A 12,669-nucleotide genomic window follows, 5' to 3' on the forward strand; every position below is an offset into this window, starting at 1 on the left:
CAGATGAACTTAGGGCATGGTTAGGAACATGGGACTGGGATCTCATAGCAATTACAGAAATGTGGCTCGGGGATGGGCAGGACTGGCAGCTTAATGTTCCAGGGTACAAATGCTACAGGAAGGATAGAAAGGGAGGCAAGAGAGGAGGGGGAGTGGCATTTTTGATAAGGGATAGCATTACAGCTGTGCTGAGGGAGGATATTCTCAGAAATACATCCAGGGAAGGTATTTGAGAAATAAGAAAGGGATGATCACCTTATTGGGATTGTATTATAGACTCCCCAATAGTCAGAGGGAAATTTGTAAGGAGATCTCAGCTATCTGTAAGAATAATTGGTAGGGGATTTTAACTTTCCAAACATCGACTGGGACTGCCATAGTGTTAAAGGTTTAGATGGAGAGGAATTTCTTAAGTGTGTACAAGACAATTTTCTGATTCAGTATGTGGATGTACCTACTAGAGAAGGTGCAAAACTTGACCTACTCTTGGGAAATAAGGCAAGGCAGGTGACTGAGGTGTCAGTGGGGGAGCACTTTCGGGCCAATGACCATAATTTTATTAGTTTTAAAATAGTGATGGAAAAGGATAGACCAGATCTAAAAGTTGAAGTTCTAAATTAGATAAAGGCCAATTTTGACGGTATTAGGCAAGAATGTTTGAAAGCTGACTGGGAGCAGATGTTCGCAGGTAACGGGACGGCTGGAAAATGGGAAGCTTTCAGAAATGAGATAACAAGAATCCAGAGAAAGTATATCCCTGTCAGGGTGAAATGGAAGACTGGTAGGTATAGGGAATGCTGAATGACTAAAGAAATGGAGGGTTTGGTTAAGAAAAAGTGTGAGTGTGCAAAAAGGGGACATGAAATAGCTTTGGCAAATAGAATTAAGGAGAATCCAAAGGGTTTTTACAAATTCGTTCAGGACAAAAGGGTAACTGGGGAGAAAATAGGGCCCCTCAAAGATCAGCAAGGCGGTCTTTGTGTAGAGCCGCAGAAAATGGGGGAGATACTAAACAAGTATTTTGCATCAGTATTTACTGTGGAAAAGGATATGGAAGATACAGAATGTAGGGGAATAGATGGTGATACCTTGCAAAATGTCCAAATTACAGAGGAGGAAGTGTTGGATGTCTTGATTCGCATAAAGGTGGATAATCCCCAGGACCTGATCAGGTGTACCTCAGAAGTCCGTGGGAAGCTAGAGAAGTGATTGCTGGGCCTCTTGCTGAGATAATTGTACCATCGATAGTCACAGGTGAGGTGCCGGAAGACTGGAGGGTGACTAACATGGTGCCACTGTTTAAGAACGATGGTAAGGACAAGCCAGGGAACTATAAACTGGTGAGCCTGACCTCAGTGGTGGGCAAGTTGCTGGAGGGAATCCTGAGGGACAGGATGTACATGTATTTGGAGAGGCAAGGACTGATTCGGGATAGTCAACATGGCTTTGTGCGTGGGAAATCATGTCTCACAAACTTGATTAAGTTTTTTGAAGAAGTAACAAAGAAGATTGATGAGGACAGAGTGGTAGATGTAATCCATATGGACTTCAGAAAGGCGTTCGACAAGGTTCCCCATGGGAGACTGATAAGCAAGGTTAGATCTCACGGAATACAGGGAGAACTAGCCAGTTGGATACACAACTGGCTCAAAGGTAGAAGACAGAAGGTGGTGGTGGGCGGTTGTTTTTCAGACTGGAGGCCTGTGACCAGTGGAGTTCCACAAGGATCGGTGCTGGGTCCTCTACATAAATGATTTGGATGCGAGCATAAGAGGTACAGTTAGTAAGTGTGCAGATGACACCAAAATTCGAGGCGTAGTGGACAGCGAAGAGGGTTACCTCAGATTACAAAAGGATCAGGACCAGATGGGCTAATGGGCTGAGAAGTGGCAGATGGAGTTTAATTCAGATAAATGCGAGGTGCTGCATTTTGGGAAAGCAAATCTTAGCAGGACTTATACACTTAATGGTAAGGTCCTAGAGAGTGTTGCTGAACAAAGAGACCTTGGAGTGCAGGCGCATAGCTCCTTGAAAGTGGAGTCACAGGTAGATAGGATAATGAAGGCATTTGGTATGCTTTCCTTTATTGGTCAGAGTATTGAGTACAGGAGTTGGGAGGTCATATTACGGCTGTACAGGACATTGGTTAGGCCACTGCTGGAATATTGTGTGCAATTCTGGTCTCCTTCCTATCGGAAAGGTGTTGCGAAACTTGAAAAGGTTCAGAAAGGATTTACAAGGATGTTCCCAGGGTTGGAGGATTTGAGCTATAGGAAGAGGCTGAACAGGCTGGGGCTGTTTTCCCTGGAGTGTCGGAGACTGAGGGGTGACCTTATAGAGGTTTACAAAATTATGAGGGGCATGGATAGGGTAAATAGACAAAGTCTTTTCCCTGGGATCAGGGAGTCCAGAACTAGAGGGCATAGGTTTAGGGTGAGAGGGGAAAGAGATAAAAGAGACCTAAGTGACAACTTTTTCACACAGAGGGTGGTACATGTATGGAGTTAGCTGCCAGAGGAAGTGGTGGAGGCTGGTACAATTGCAACATTTAAGAGGCATTTGGATGTGAATATGAATACGAAGGGTTTAGAGGGATATGGGCCAGGAGCTGGCAGGTGGGACTAGATTGAGTTGGGATATCTGGTTGGCATGGACGGGTTGGACCGAAGGGTCTGTTTCCATGCTGTACACCTCTATGACTCTTTGACTCTGTTGGATTGTAACCTGGTATTGTGTAATTTTTAACTTTGTACCCCCCCCAATCCAACACCAGCATCTCCAAATCGTGGAATCATACTGCATGGAAACAGACCCTTCAGCCCAACCTATTTACACTGAACTGGTCCCATTTGGCCTAAATCCCTTCAAATCTTGCCTCTCTATATAAATATCCAAATGTCTTTTAAATGTTTAATTGTACTTGCCTCTACCACTTCCTCTGGCAGCTAATTCCACATATGCACCACCTTATGTGGGAAAATGTTGCCCCTCAGGTCCCTTTTAAATCTTTCCCCTCTCATCTTAAATCTATGCCCTCCAGCTTTGGACTCCTCCACCCTGGGGAAAAGACCTTGGCAACTCACTTTTTCCATTCCCCTCATTGACTTTATAAATCTCTGACAGGTCACCCTTCATCCTCCGTTGCTCCAGGGAAAAATGTCCCAGCTTATTCAGCCTCTCCTTATAACTCAAACCCCTCCGGCCCCAGTACCATCCCTGTAAATCCTTCCATGTTTAATGACATCCTTCTGAAAGCAGGGTGACCAGAATTTGATGGTGACTACCTGAAGCTGATTCAATGGTCACTGTCATTCCCAACAGCCTACATTAGGCGTAAACTAAGGATGTGTGGTTTAGTAACAACCCGTCCAGTGATCTCCAGGACAACAGTCCACTGCAACAGTGGGGCAGCCTTTCAAAATTCTGCTAAACCTGACAAAGCAAAGAGTGAAGTCTTGCTTCCAACAGTTGGTGACACAAATCCTGGGCATCAGAAGATGGGCATGCATTGAGGTGATGGGTCAAAGGGCTTCGTTCCATGTTATCAAGACATAAGGAATATGCGAGGAGATATGGATAGGTTGAAGGAGGGGACTAAAAGAAAACATGGCAGATGGACTTGTGGTTGGACAGGCCACTCAAAATAGTGAACTTGTGATGGAAAATGAGGAATTTATCATGGAGTTACAGAAGATGGACAATGATTAAAGCATGCTGGGAAATGGAACCCGGCCTTGACTAAAGTGACTGTGTGAATAAACATACTGCAGAATCCAGTCAGGCTGCAGCCTCCAATAGACAGTTTGCTACTATCTTGGCAGCTGCAGACCCTACAAGGCAGCATGGCGGCTCAGTGGTTAGTACTGCTGCCTCACAGCGCCAGGGACCCGGGTTCGATTCCCACCTTGGGTGACTCTCTGTGTGGAGTTTGCATATTCTGCACGTGTCTGTGGGTTTACTCCGGGTGCTCTGGTTTCCTCCCACAATCCAAAGGTGTGCGGGTGAGGTAAATTGGCCATGCTAAATCGCCCATAATGTTAGGTGCATTAGTCAGGGATAAATATGGCGAATGGGTCTGGGTGGGTTACTCTTCGGAGGGTCAGTGCGGACTTGTTGGGCTGAAGGGCCTATTTCCATACCGTAGGAAATCTTAAAAAAAAATCTAATCTACACACCCCGAATTTGGGCTTGAATGGAGGCAATGGACATCGTCCTCAGGGCAATCGGAAACATTGAGGTGTGCACCAGACATGGAGGCGCCTCACGTCCCTATTTGGAGGAGGCTATGTGCACCCAACACCTCCAGGAATGGAGGCCTAAGACAACCCTGCCATCAACATACCAATGCCTGTTTGGGTCTGATTGATCAGGGTGATCAAGCCTGATTGATCCATTGGAGTACACTCAAGACCCTCCCAAAAGGGTGTGAAGACTTTGCAGTACAAGGATCATTACAACACCACCCTCAGGCGGGGTAACTCAAGTGGTAACTGGAGAGCAGTAACTCAAGAATAACCACCTTGAAGAGTGGACAGCCCTGAAGCTGAAAATACTATTAGTTTGAATACTTTAGATGGGTTAGTTTTTGTCCAATGTGTGCAGGAGGGCTTCCTGACACAGTACGTAGACAGGCCAACAAGGGACAATGCCATATTGGATTTGGTATTGGGGAATGAACCCGGTCAGGTGCTAGATTTGGAGATAGGTGAGCACTTGATGACAGTGACCACAATCCAGTTATGTTTACTTTAGTAATGGAAAGGGATAGGTATATACTGCTGAGCAAGAGTTATAACTGGGGGAAAGACAAATATGATGCAATTAGGCAAGATTTATGATGTATAGGGTGGGGAAGGAAACTGCAATTGAAATGTGGAGCTTATTCAAGGAATATTCAAGGAATATTCAAGAATGTACATGTCAGGCAGGGGAGAAGTGGTTGAGTGAATGAGCCGAGTTTACGAAAGAAGTTGAATCCTCTTGTCAAGAGGAAGAAAAGGCTTATGTCAGAGTGAGATGTGAAGGCTCAGTTAGGGTGTTTGAAAGTTAGAGTTAGCCAGGAAAGTCCTAAAGGAAAACTAAGACGGGCAAGGAGGGGACATGAGAAGTCATTGGTGGATAGGATCAAGGAAAACCCTAAAGCTTTCTGTAGATATATCAGGAATAAAAGAATGACGTGTCTAAGATTAGGGTCAATCAAGGACAGTATTGGGAAGTTGTGCATGGACTCCAAGGAGATAGGAGAAGTGCTAAATGAATATTTTTTGTCAGTATTCACACTAGAAAAAGACAATATGGTTGAGGAGAATACTAGGATACAGGCTACTAGACTAGACTAGATGGGGTTGAGGTTCACAAGGACAAGATGTCAGCAATTCTGGGAAGTGTGAAAAATAGATAAGTCCCCTGGGGCGGATGGGATTTATCCCAGGATTTTCTGGGAAGCCAGGGAGGAGATTGCAGAACCTTTTGGCTTTGATCTTTATGTCGTCATTGTCTGTAGGAATAGTGCTATAAGATTGGAGGACAGCAAATGTTGTCCCCATGTTCAAGAATTGGAGTAGAGACAACCCTAGTAATTGGAGATCAGTGACCCTTACTTCAGATGTGGGTAAAGTGTTGGAAACCTTTACAAGAGATGGGATTTATAATCATCTAGAAAGGAATAAGTTGATTAGGGACAGTCAACACGGTAGGTCGTGACTCAAAACCTTATTGAGTTCTTTGAGAAGGTGACTAAACAGCTGGATGAGGGTAAAGTGGTTGATGTGGTGTATATGGATTTCAGTAAAGTATTTGATAAGGTTTCCCGTGGTAGGCTATTGCACAAAATACAGAGGCATAGGATTGAGGGTGATTTAGTGGTTTGGATCAGAAATTAGCTAGCTGAAAGAAGACAGAGGGTGGTAGTTGATTGGAAATGTTCATCCTGGAATTCAGTTAGTACCGGTGTGCCGCAAGGATCTGTTTTGGGTCCATTGCTGTTTGTCATTTTTATAAATGATCCTGGATGAGGGCATAGAAGAATGGGTTAATAAATTTGCAGCGGAGTTGTGGATCGTGCTGAAGGACGCTGCAGGGACATAGATAAGCTGCAGAGCTGGGCTGAGAGGTAGAAAGCGGAGTTTAATGTGGAAACGTGTGACGTGATTCACTTTGGAAGGAGGATCAGGAATATAAAGTGCTGGGCTAATGGGAAGACTCTTGGTAGTGTAGATGAGCAGAGAGATCTCAGTGTCCATGTGCATAGATCTCTGAAAGTTGCCACCCAGGTTGATAGGGTTGTTAAGAAGGAGTACGGTGTGTTAGCTTTTATTGGTAGAGGGATTGAGTTTCAGAGCTGCAAGGTCATGTAGCAGCTGTACAAAACTCTTGTGCGGCCGCACTTGGGGTATTGCATACAGTTCTGGTCACCGCAGGGTTGTTAAGGAGGAGTACGGTGTGTTAGCTTTTATTGGTAGAGGGATTGAGTTTCAGAGCTACAAGGTCATGTAGCAGCTGTACAAAACTCTGGTGTGGCCGCACTTGGGGTATTGCATACAATTCTGGTCACCGCATTATAGGAAGGATGTGGAAACTTTGGAAAGGGTTCAGAGACGATTTACTAGGATGTTGCCTGGTATGGAGAGAAGGTCTTGTGACTTGAGGCTGTTTTCGTTAGAGAGAAGAAGGTTGAGAGGTGACTTAATTGAGACATAGAAGGTAATCAGACTGTTAGATAGGGTGGTCAGTGAGAGTCTTTTTCCTCGGATGGTGACGGTGAGCATGAGGGACATAGCTTTAAATTGAGGGGTGATAGATATAGGACAGATGTCAGAGGTAGTTTCTTTACTCAGAGAGTAGTAGGGGGGTGGAATGCCCTGCCTACAACTGTAGTAGACTTGCCAACTTTAGGGACATTTAAATGGCCATTGGATAAACATATGGATGAAAATGGAATAGTGTAGGATAAATAGGCTTCAGATTGGTTCCACAGGTCAGCGCAATATTGAGGGCCGAAGGGCCTGTACTGTGCTGTGATGTTCTATATTATTGGAAGAAGACCAGATGACATCGTCAAGTGAAACAAGGCCAAATTCTAGTGTGGTGGTATAGGATCATCCAGAATTAACTTAAAGCACAAGATAGCATTTGTAGTGTAAATTGTTAGTTTATAGGATATTTTGTGATGATTGTATTAATTGTGTTAAATAAATATCATTGCTTTACTATTATTAAAAGTCAACTCAGTTCTTTTGCTCGATATGAGAGTTGAAACACACACTGTGTGGCAGGCGCAGCAGAGTTTAGTGGAGAAAAATGAGAGGTCAAACTTATCCTCCCGTACCTCCAATGGCAGTACATCCTATTACTTAAATGGAGAGAGGCTTCAAAAAAGGTGCAGTGCAGAGGGACCTGGCTACTCTTATGCATCAAACACAAAGTTAGCGTACATGTAGCAGGTAGTTGGGAACACATAAAAATTTGGCCTTCATAACTAGGGGTTTGGAGTTTAAAAACAAGGATCAAACCAAACAGGGTGTTGGTGAGGTTGCACCTGAAGTTTTAGTCCCAATATTTAAAGAAGGATGTACTGCCATTGGAGGTTGTTCAGAAGAGACTAACTGGCTGATTCCACAGATGACTTATCAAGAATGGTGAGTCAGGTAAGGCCTTTATTCTTTGGAGTTTAGAAAAATGAGGGGTGCTCCTAATGAAATATGTGAAATTCTGACACGGCTTGACAGGATAGGTGTTGGGAAGGTATTTCCACTGGTGCGTGAATCTAACTGAGATGTGATGGAATTCTCTACCTCAGAGAGTTGTGGAGGCTAGATCACTGATAGTACATGGAGAGGAGATAGATGGATTTCTGAAATAGCCAAGGAGTTGAGGGCTGTAAGAAGCTGATCCGCAAGAGAATTTGAGGACAGATTACCCAAGCTGGCTCAGTGGTTAGCACTGCTGCCTCACAGGGCCAGGGACCCAGTTCAATTCCAGCCTCAGGCGACTGTGTGGAGTTTGACATTCTCCCCGTGTGTGCGTGGGTTTCCTCCAGGTGCTCCGATTTCCTCCCACAATCCAAAAGACATGCAGGTTATGTGGACTGGCCGTGCTAAATTGCCCAGGGTTTGTGTAGATTAGGTGGATTGGCCATGGGAAATGCAGGGTTACAGGGATAGGGTACGGGAGGGAGAGTTTGGATGGGATGCTCTGTGGAGAATCGGTCTGGACCTGTTGGGCCAAATGGCCTGTAACTACACTGTGGGGATTCTATGATAAATTCTATGGTTCTGTTGAATAGCGGGGTAGGCTTCTAATGGCCCACTCCTGTTCCTCTTTCGTACGGTCTACCAATGTTAGTGTGGCAAAGAGCAGCTTCCCCCACCCTCTTGGGTTCCGGTGTGAACCGCTGTCCCTGCTTGAAGGCCTAGGCCCTCTCTTTGTAGACTTACTGTGCTCATTGTTGTAGACCTCATCGCGCAGGAAGTGGATGAAGCAAAGGCGGAGCTGGGGAATCCGCATCATCCGCCGGAAGGTGACAATCGACCTGATGAGAGCCTCCAGCTCCTTCCACGAACGGTTCTGAAAAGGTGAGAGAGAGAGACAGATAGAGAGAAAGCTCGGGGCAGGACTTTCAGTCACACGCCATAGCTGCGCGACTGCAAAAACATACCCCCCTACTTTCCCCTGAAGTGCCAGCTCACAATGTCACCAACTCCTGTGATCAACATCACCCCCACACACCATTACCACCACCTTTCCCACAAGGAGAAACATCCTTTCCCTGACCACGAAAGGTATGTCATTCCTTATATATAGAGTCATAGAGACAGACAGCACAGAAACAGAGCCTTCGGTCCAACTCGTCCATGCCGACCAGATATTCTAAATTAACCTAGTCCCATTTTCCAGCACTTGGCTCATACCACTCTGCACCCTTCATATTCATACACCTATCCAGATGCCTTTTAAATGTTATAATCGTACCAGCCTCCACCACTTCCTCTGGCAGCTCATTCCATGCATACACTATCCCCTGCCTGAAAAAAACTGTCCCTTTTAAATCTTTCCCCCTTCACCCTAAACCTGTGCCCTCTAGGTCTGGACTCCCTCACCCCAGGGAAAAGACCTTGTCTATTTATCCTATCCATGCCCCTCATGATTTTATAAACGTCTAAAAGGTTATCCCTCAGCCTCCGTCTCTCCAGGGAAAACAGTCCCAGCCTATTCAACCTCTCCCTTTAGCTCAAACCCTCCAACCCCGGCAACATCCTTCTTCTCCTCCTGTTCCACTAGGGGGCAGCACATTCGCACATAAATACAGGAAATAAGGGCAGAAGTAAACCATTTGGCCCATCGACCTGTTCTGCTCTTCAGTATGGTTATGGCTCACCTGCGTTCAGCACCACACTCCTGCCTGCTCTCCACGTCCTGTCATTCCTTTAAATTCCTAAAAATCTAACCACCAATATTGTTCTCCCCAGGATAGAATTCCATGGATTATCAACCCTCTGAATGAAAGCATTTCCCCTCATCTCCTTCGTGGAGGAAGGATGTTCCTGCTGTAGAGAGGAGTGCAGCGAAGGTTTTTGCCAAACTGATTCCTGGGATTGCAAGACTGAGGAGAGATTGAGTCAAGTGAGGATTGTATTTAGTGGAGTTTAGAAAAATGAAGGAGAAACCTATCTTAGTCTAACAGGAATAGACAAAGTAAAAATAGGAAGGATGTTGCCGACGGTGGGGGAGCCCAAACTAGGGTAAAGGATAAAGGGTAAACCTTTTAGGACTGACATAAGGAGAACTGTCTTCACCCAGAGAGTGGTGAGCCTGTGGAATTCTCTGTCACAGAAAGTGGTTGTGTTTTCAAGGAGGAGGCAGATTTGGTCTGGGCTGAATGGCCTACTCCTGCTCCTATCTTCTATATTTATGTTTCTATGTACCTCAGTCCCCAAACGTCTGACTCCACATCCTGAAAATGGTGTCTCCATCCACGGACACTCCTGTCCAACAGTGGGGAGGGGTGGGGGGCACCCACTCTCTCAAACCCCTCCAGAATCCCATCGCAATGGGATTGCCTCTCCTTTAGTCCCAATCAGCTCAATCTCACTTCTTTGGACAATGCCCACCACCCAACCCTAATCCTGGGAATTATCTCTGTATCTCTGTAGCACCATTCACAACCTTCAAGGCCTTTATTGGTAACAAGGCTCATTCTTCCTGACACACCTAACACCACTATTGTGATAGGCAGCCTGGGCACAGCAAGATCCCGCAAACAGCAATGACAGTCGTGGTCAGGTAACCTGTTTCAGCAGTGTTATTGTGGAGGTGAACGCTGGCCTGAACACTGGGGAGAACTCTTCGAGATAATGCCTCCTTCTGATTCTACTGTACTTGACGCTCAGGTATCTCAGTCTTCATCATACTTGAGTCAGCTGCCTTCTCCCAGCTCCCCCACTCCCCTGCCCCCCCCCCGCCCCTCCATTCATTTTCGAGGCTCCCAGCCTCATTCTTGATGAAGGGCTTTTGCCCGAAATGTCAGTTTTCTTGCTTCTCAGATGCTGCCTGACCTGCTGTGCTTTTCCAGCAACATACTTTTGGCTCAAGGGTTGTCAGAGCAACCACCTTTCAGGTGGGATGTCAAACCATGACCCCGTTCTACTGGGAAAAGGTCCCATTCTACGATGTGAAAGAGGATATTACTGAGAAGAGAGGAGTTGTCAAAACCTTTTGTCTTGCCTTATTCTGGACCCTATGCAAGAATACCAAATTTCAAACAATTTATACTCCAGCAGTACAAGAGGCAGATTAGTTCACAAATTGACTCTCATTGGACAAGTGTTGACAAGGAGAAAGCAACAGGCAGTTATAGGCTTCCCATGCTCCTGGGTTATTTGAAAAAGGGGCAAGGCTTGAACATATTCATGGGTGGCAGAGTGGCTCAGTGGTTAGCACTGCTTCCTCACAGCACCAGGGCCCAGATTTGATTCCACCCTCGAGCAACTGTCTGCGTGGAATATGTGCATTCTCCCGGTGACTTCCCATTCTCCCCACCTCCGGGTCCTCCATTTTCCTCCCACAGTCCAAAGATGTGCAGGTTAGGTGGATTGGCCGTGCTAAATTGCCATAGTGTCCAGGGATGTGCAGGCTAGGTGCATTAGCCATGGGTGATACAGGGTTACAGGAATGGGCGAGTCTGGGTGGGATGCTCCTCAGAGTCTCGGTGTGAACTCAATGGTGCAAATGGTGTGCTTCCACCCTGTAGGGAGTCTATGATATTCGTTTTGGTGGCAGAGGATGGGTCTCGGCATACAAAGGGACGTCACTTCTACTAAATGTTGATCAACCACTTTATGAGCGTGACTGATTCTCTTAAGTTGGATGTTGCGTAGTTCACAAAAAGCCTGGAGTTCTCCCCAGTGCTTTGGCTCATACGTCTCTCCTCAACTGACATCATGAAGACAAATGAACCAGTCACCAACACATTGCTGAATAAAAACCCAAAAAAAAACTGCGGATGCTGTAAATCAGAAACAAAAACAGAAATTTCTGGAAAAGCTCAGCAGGCCTGCGGAGAGAAATCAGAGTTAATGTTTCGGGTCTGGTGACCCTTCCTCGCCACACCCGAAATGTTAATTCTGATTTCTCTTCACAGGTGCTGCCAGATTTGCTGAGCTTTTCCAGCAATTTCTGCTTTTGGCACCAACACCTGACTGTAGATGGGAGCTTGCTGTGCATAATCTGGCTGTTGCCTTTCTTGCAGTACAACATTCCAAAAAAGCATGTCTCTGGCTGAAAAGAGCTCTGGGATTTTCACTGGCAATGAAAGGCGCTACAGCAATGCAGGTCACAGGGAGAGGATTTACTCTGGGCAACTCACCTTCCGGCTTATCGTCTGGATTGACCTCAGGATCGTCAAAGAAGGTGAATACTCGAGAGGCTGCTTGGGGTATGTTTTCAGGTATAGATCAAACCTGTACCAAGGAGGAGAGGATGTGAGAATAAGATACTTTGTGCCAGGCCACCCAGAAATAACCTCACCCAAGGCTTCACCCTGAAGGGCAGGCACAGATAGATCCCTCACTGCCAGCCCTCTCCCTCATTGCACTGATTGACAGAGCCTGCAGGATATGTGGATGGTAGGATGCTGCCTTCAGTCCTGCTTTCTCTGGTCTCAAGGGCTATTTGACTTACTATTGAATGATCACTATGCTCACTTTTCCTGATATCGATTTCTGTCTTGAACATGCTCCACATCTTTCACAGCCTCTGGAGTAGAGAATTCCAAAGATTCACCCCTACCTTTCTGCCTCTGAGTGAAGACATTCCTCCTCCCCTCAGTCCTAACTGGGTCACTCCTCAACCCGAGAAGTCATCCCCTGGTTCTAGATTCACTTGGCTTTGAAGTATTGTAGCTACCCTGTCACACCCTAAGACTTTTGTAAGTTTCAGTAATGTCACCCTCATTTCTCTAAACTACCTCTCCACCCAGAACCATTCTTAAGACACTTCCCTGCACGAACCCTCGATCTGCCCTCATGCCACTCTCCAAACTCATCTTGTCTCAGGAAATAGGCTATAATTCTTCAGCTGCTGAAAATGTGTTGCTGGAAAAGCGCAGCAGGTCAGGCAGCATCCAAGGAGCAGGAGAATCGATGTTTCGGGCGTAAGCCCTTCTTCAGGACT

General features: G+C 45.9%; 1 protein-coding gene across 2 annotated transcripts in view; it reads right to left on the minus strand.

Moving 5' to 3' along the window:
- LOC122554624 (regulator of G-protein signaling protein-like) overlaps positions 1 to 12,669 on the minus strand; it is a 106,801-nt gene that overhangs the window by 35,360 nt on the left and 58,772 nt on the right. For both annotated transcript variants that reach the window (XM_043699945.1, XM_043699944.1), the window contains 2 exons: positions 11,864 to 11,957; positions 8,436 to 8,565 (listed from right to left, as the gene is read on the minus strand). In XM_043699945.1, the coding sequence (XP_043555880.1) occupies positions 8,436 to 8,565; positions 11,864 to 11,957 (224 nt within the window). The remainder of the gene's footprint in view (positions 1 to 8,435; positions 8,566 to 11,863; positions 11,958 to 12,669) is intronic.

This window comes from Chiloscyllium plagiosum, chromosome 11 (assembly GCF_004010195.1).
Source record: "Chiloscyllium plagiosum isolate BGI_BamShark_2017 chromosome 11, ASM401019v2, whole genome shotgun sequence".
Classification (NCBI taxonomy): domain Eukaryota; kingdom Metazoa; phylum Chordata; class Chondrichthyes; order Orectolobiformes; family Hemiscylliidae; genus Chiloscyllium; species Chiloscyllium plagiosum.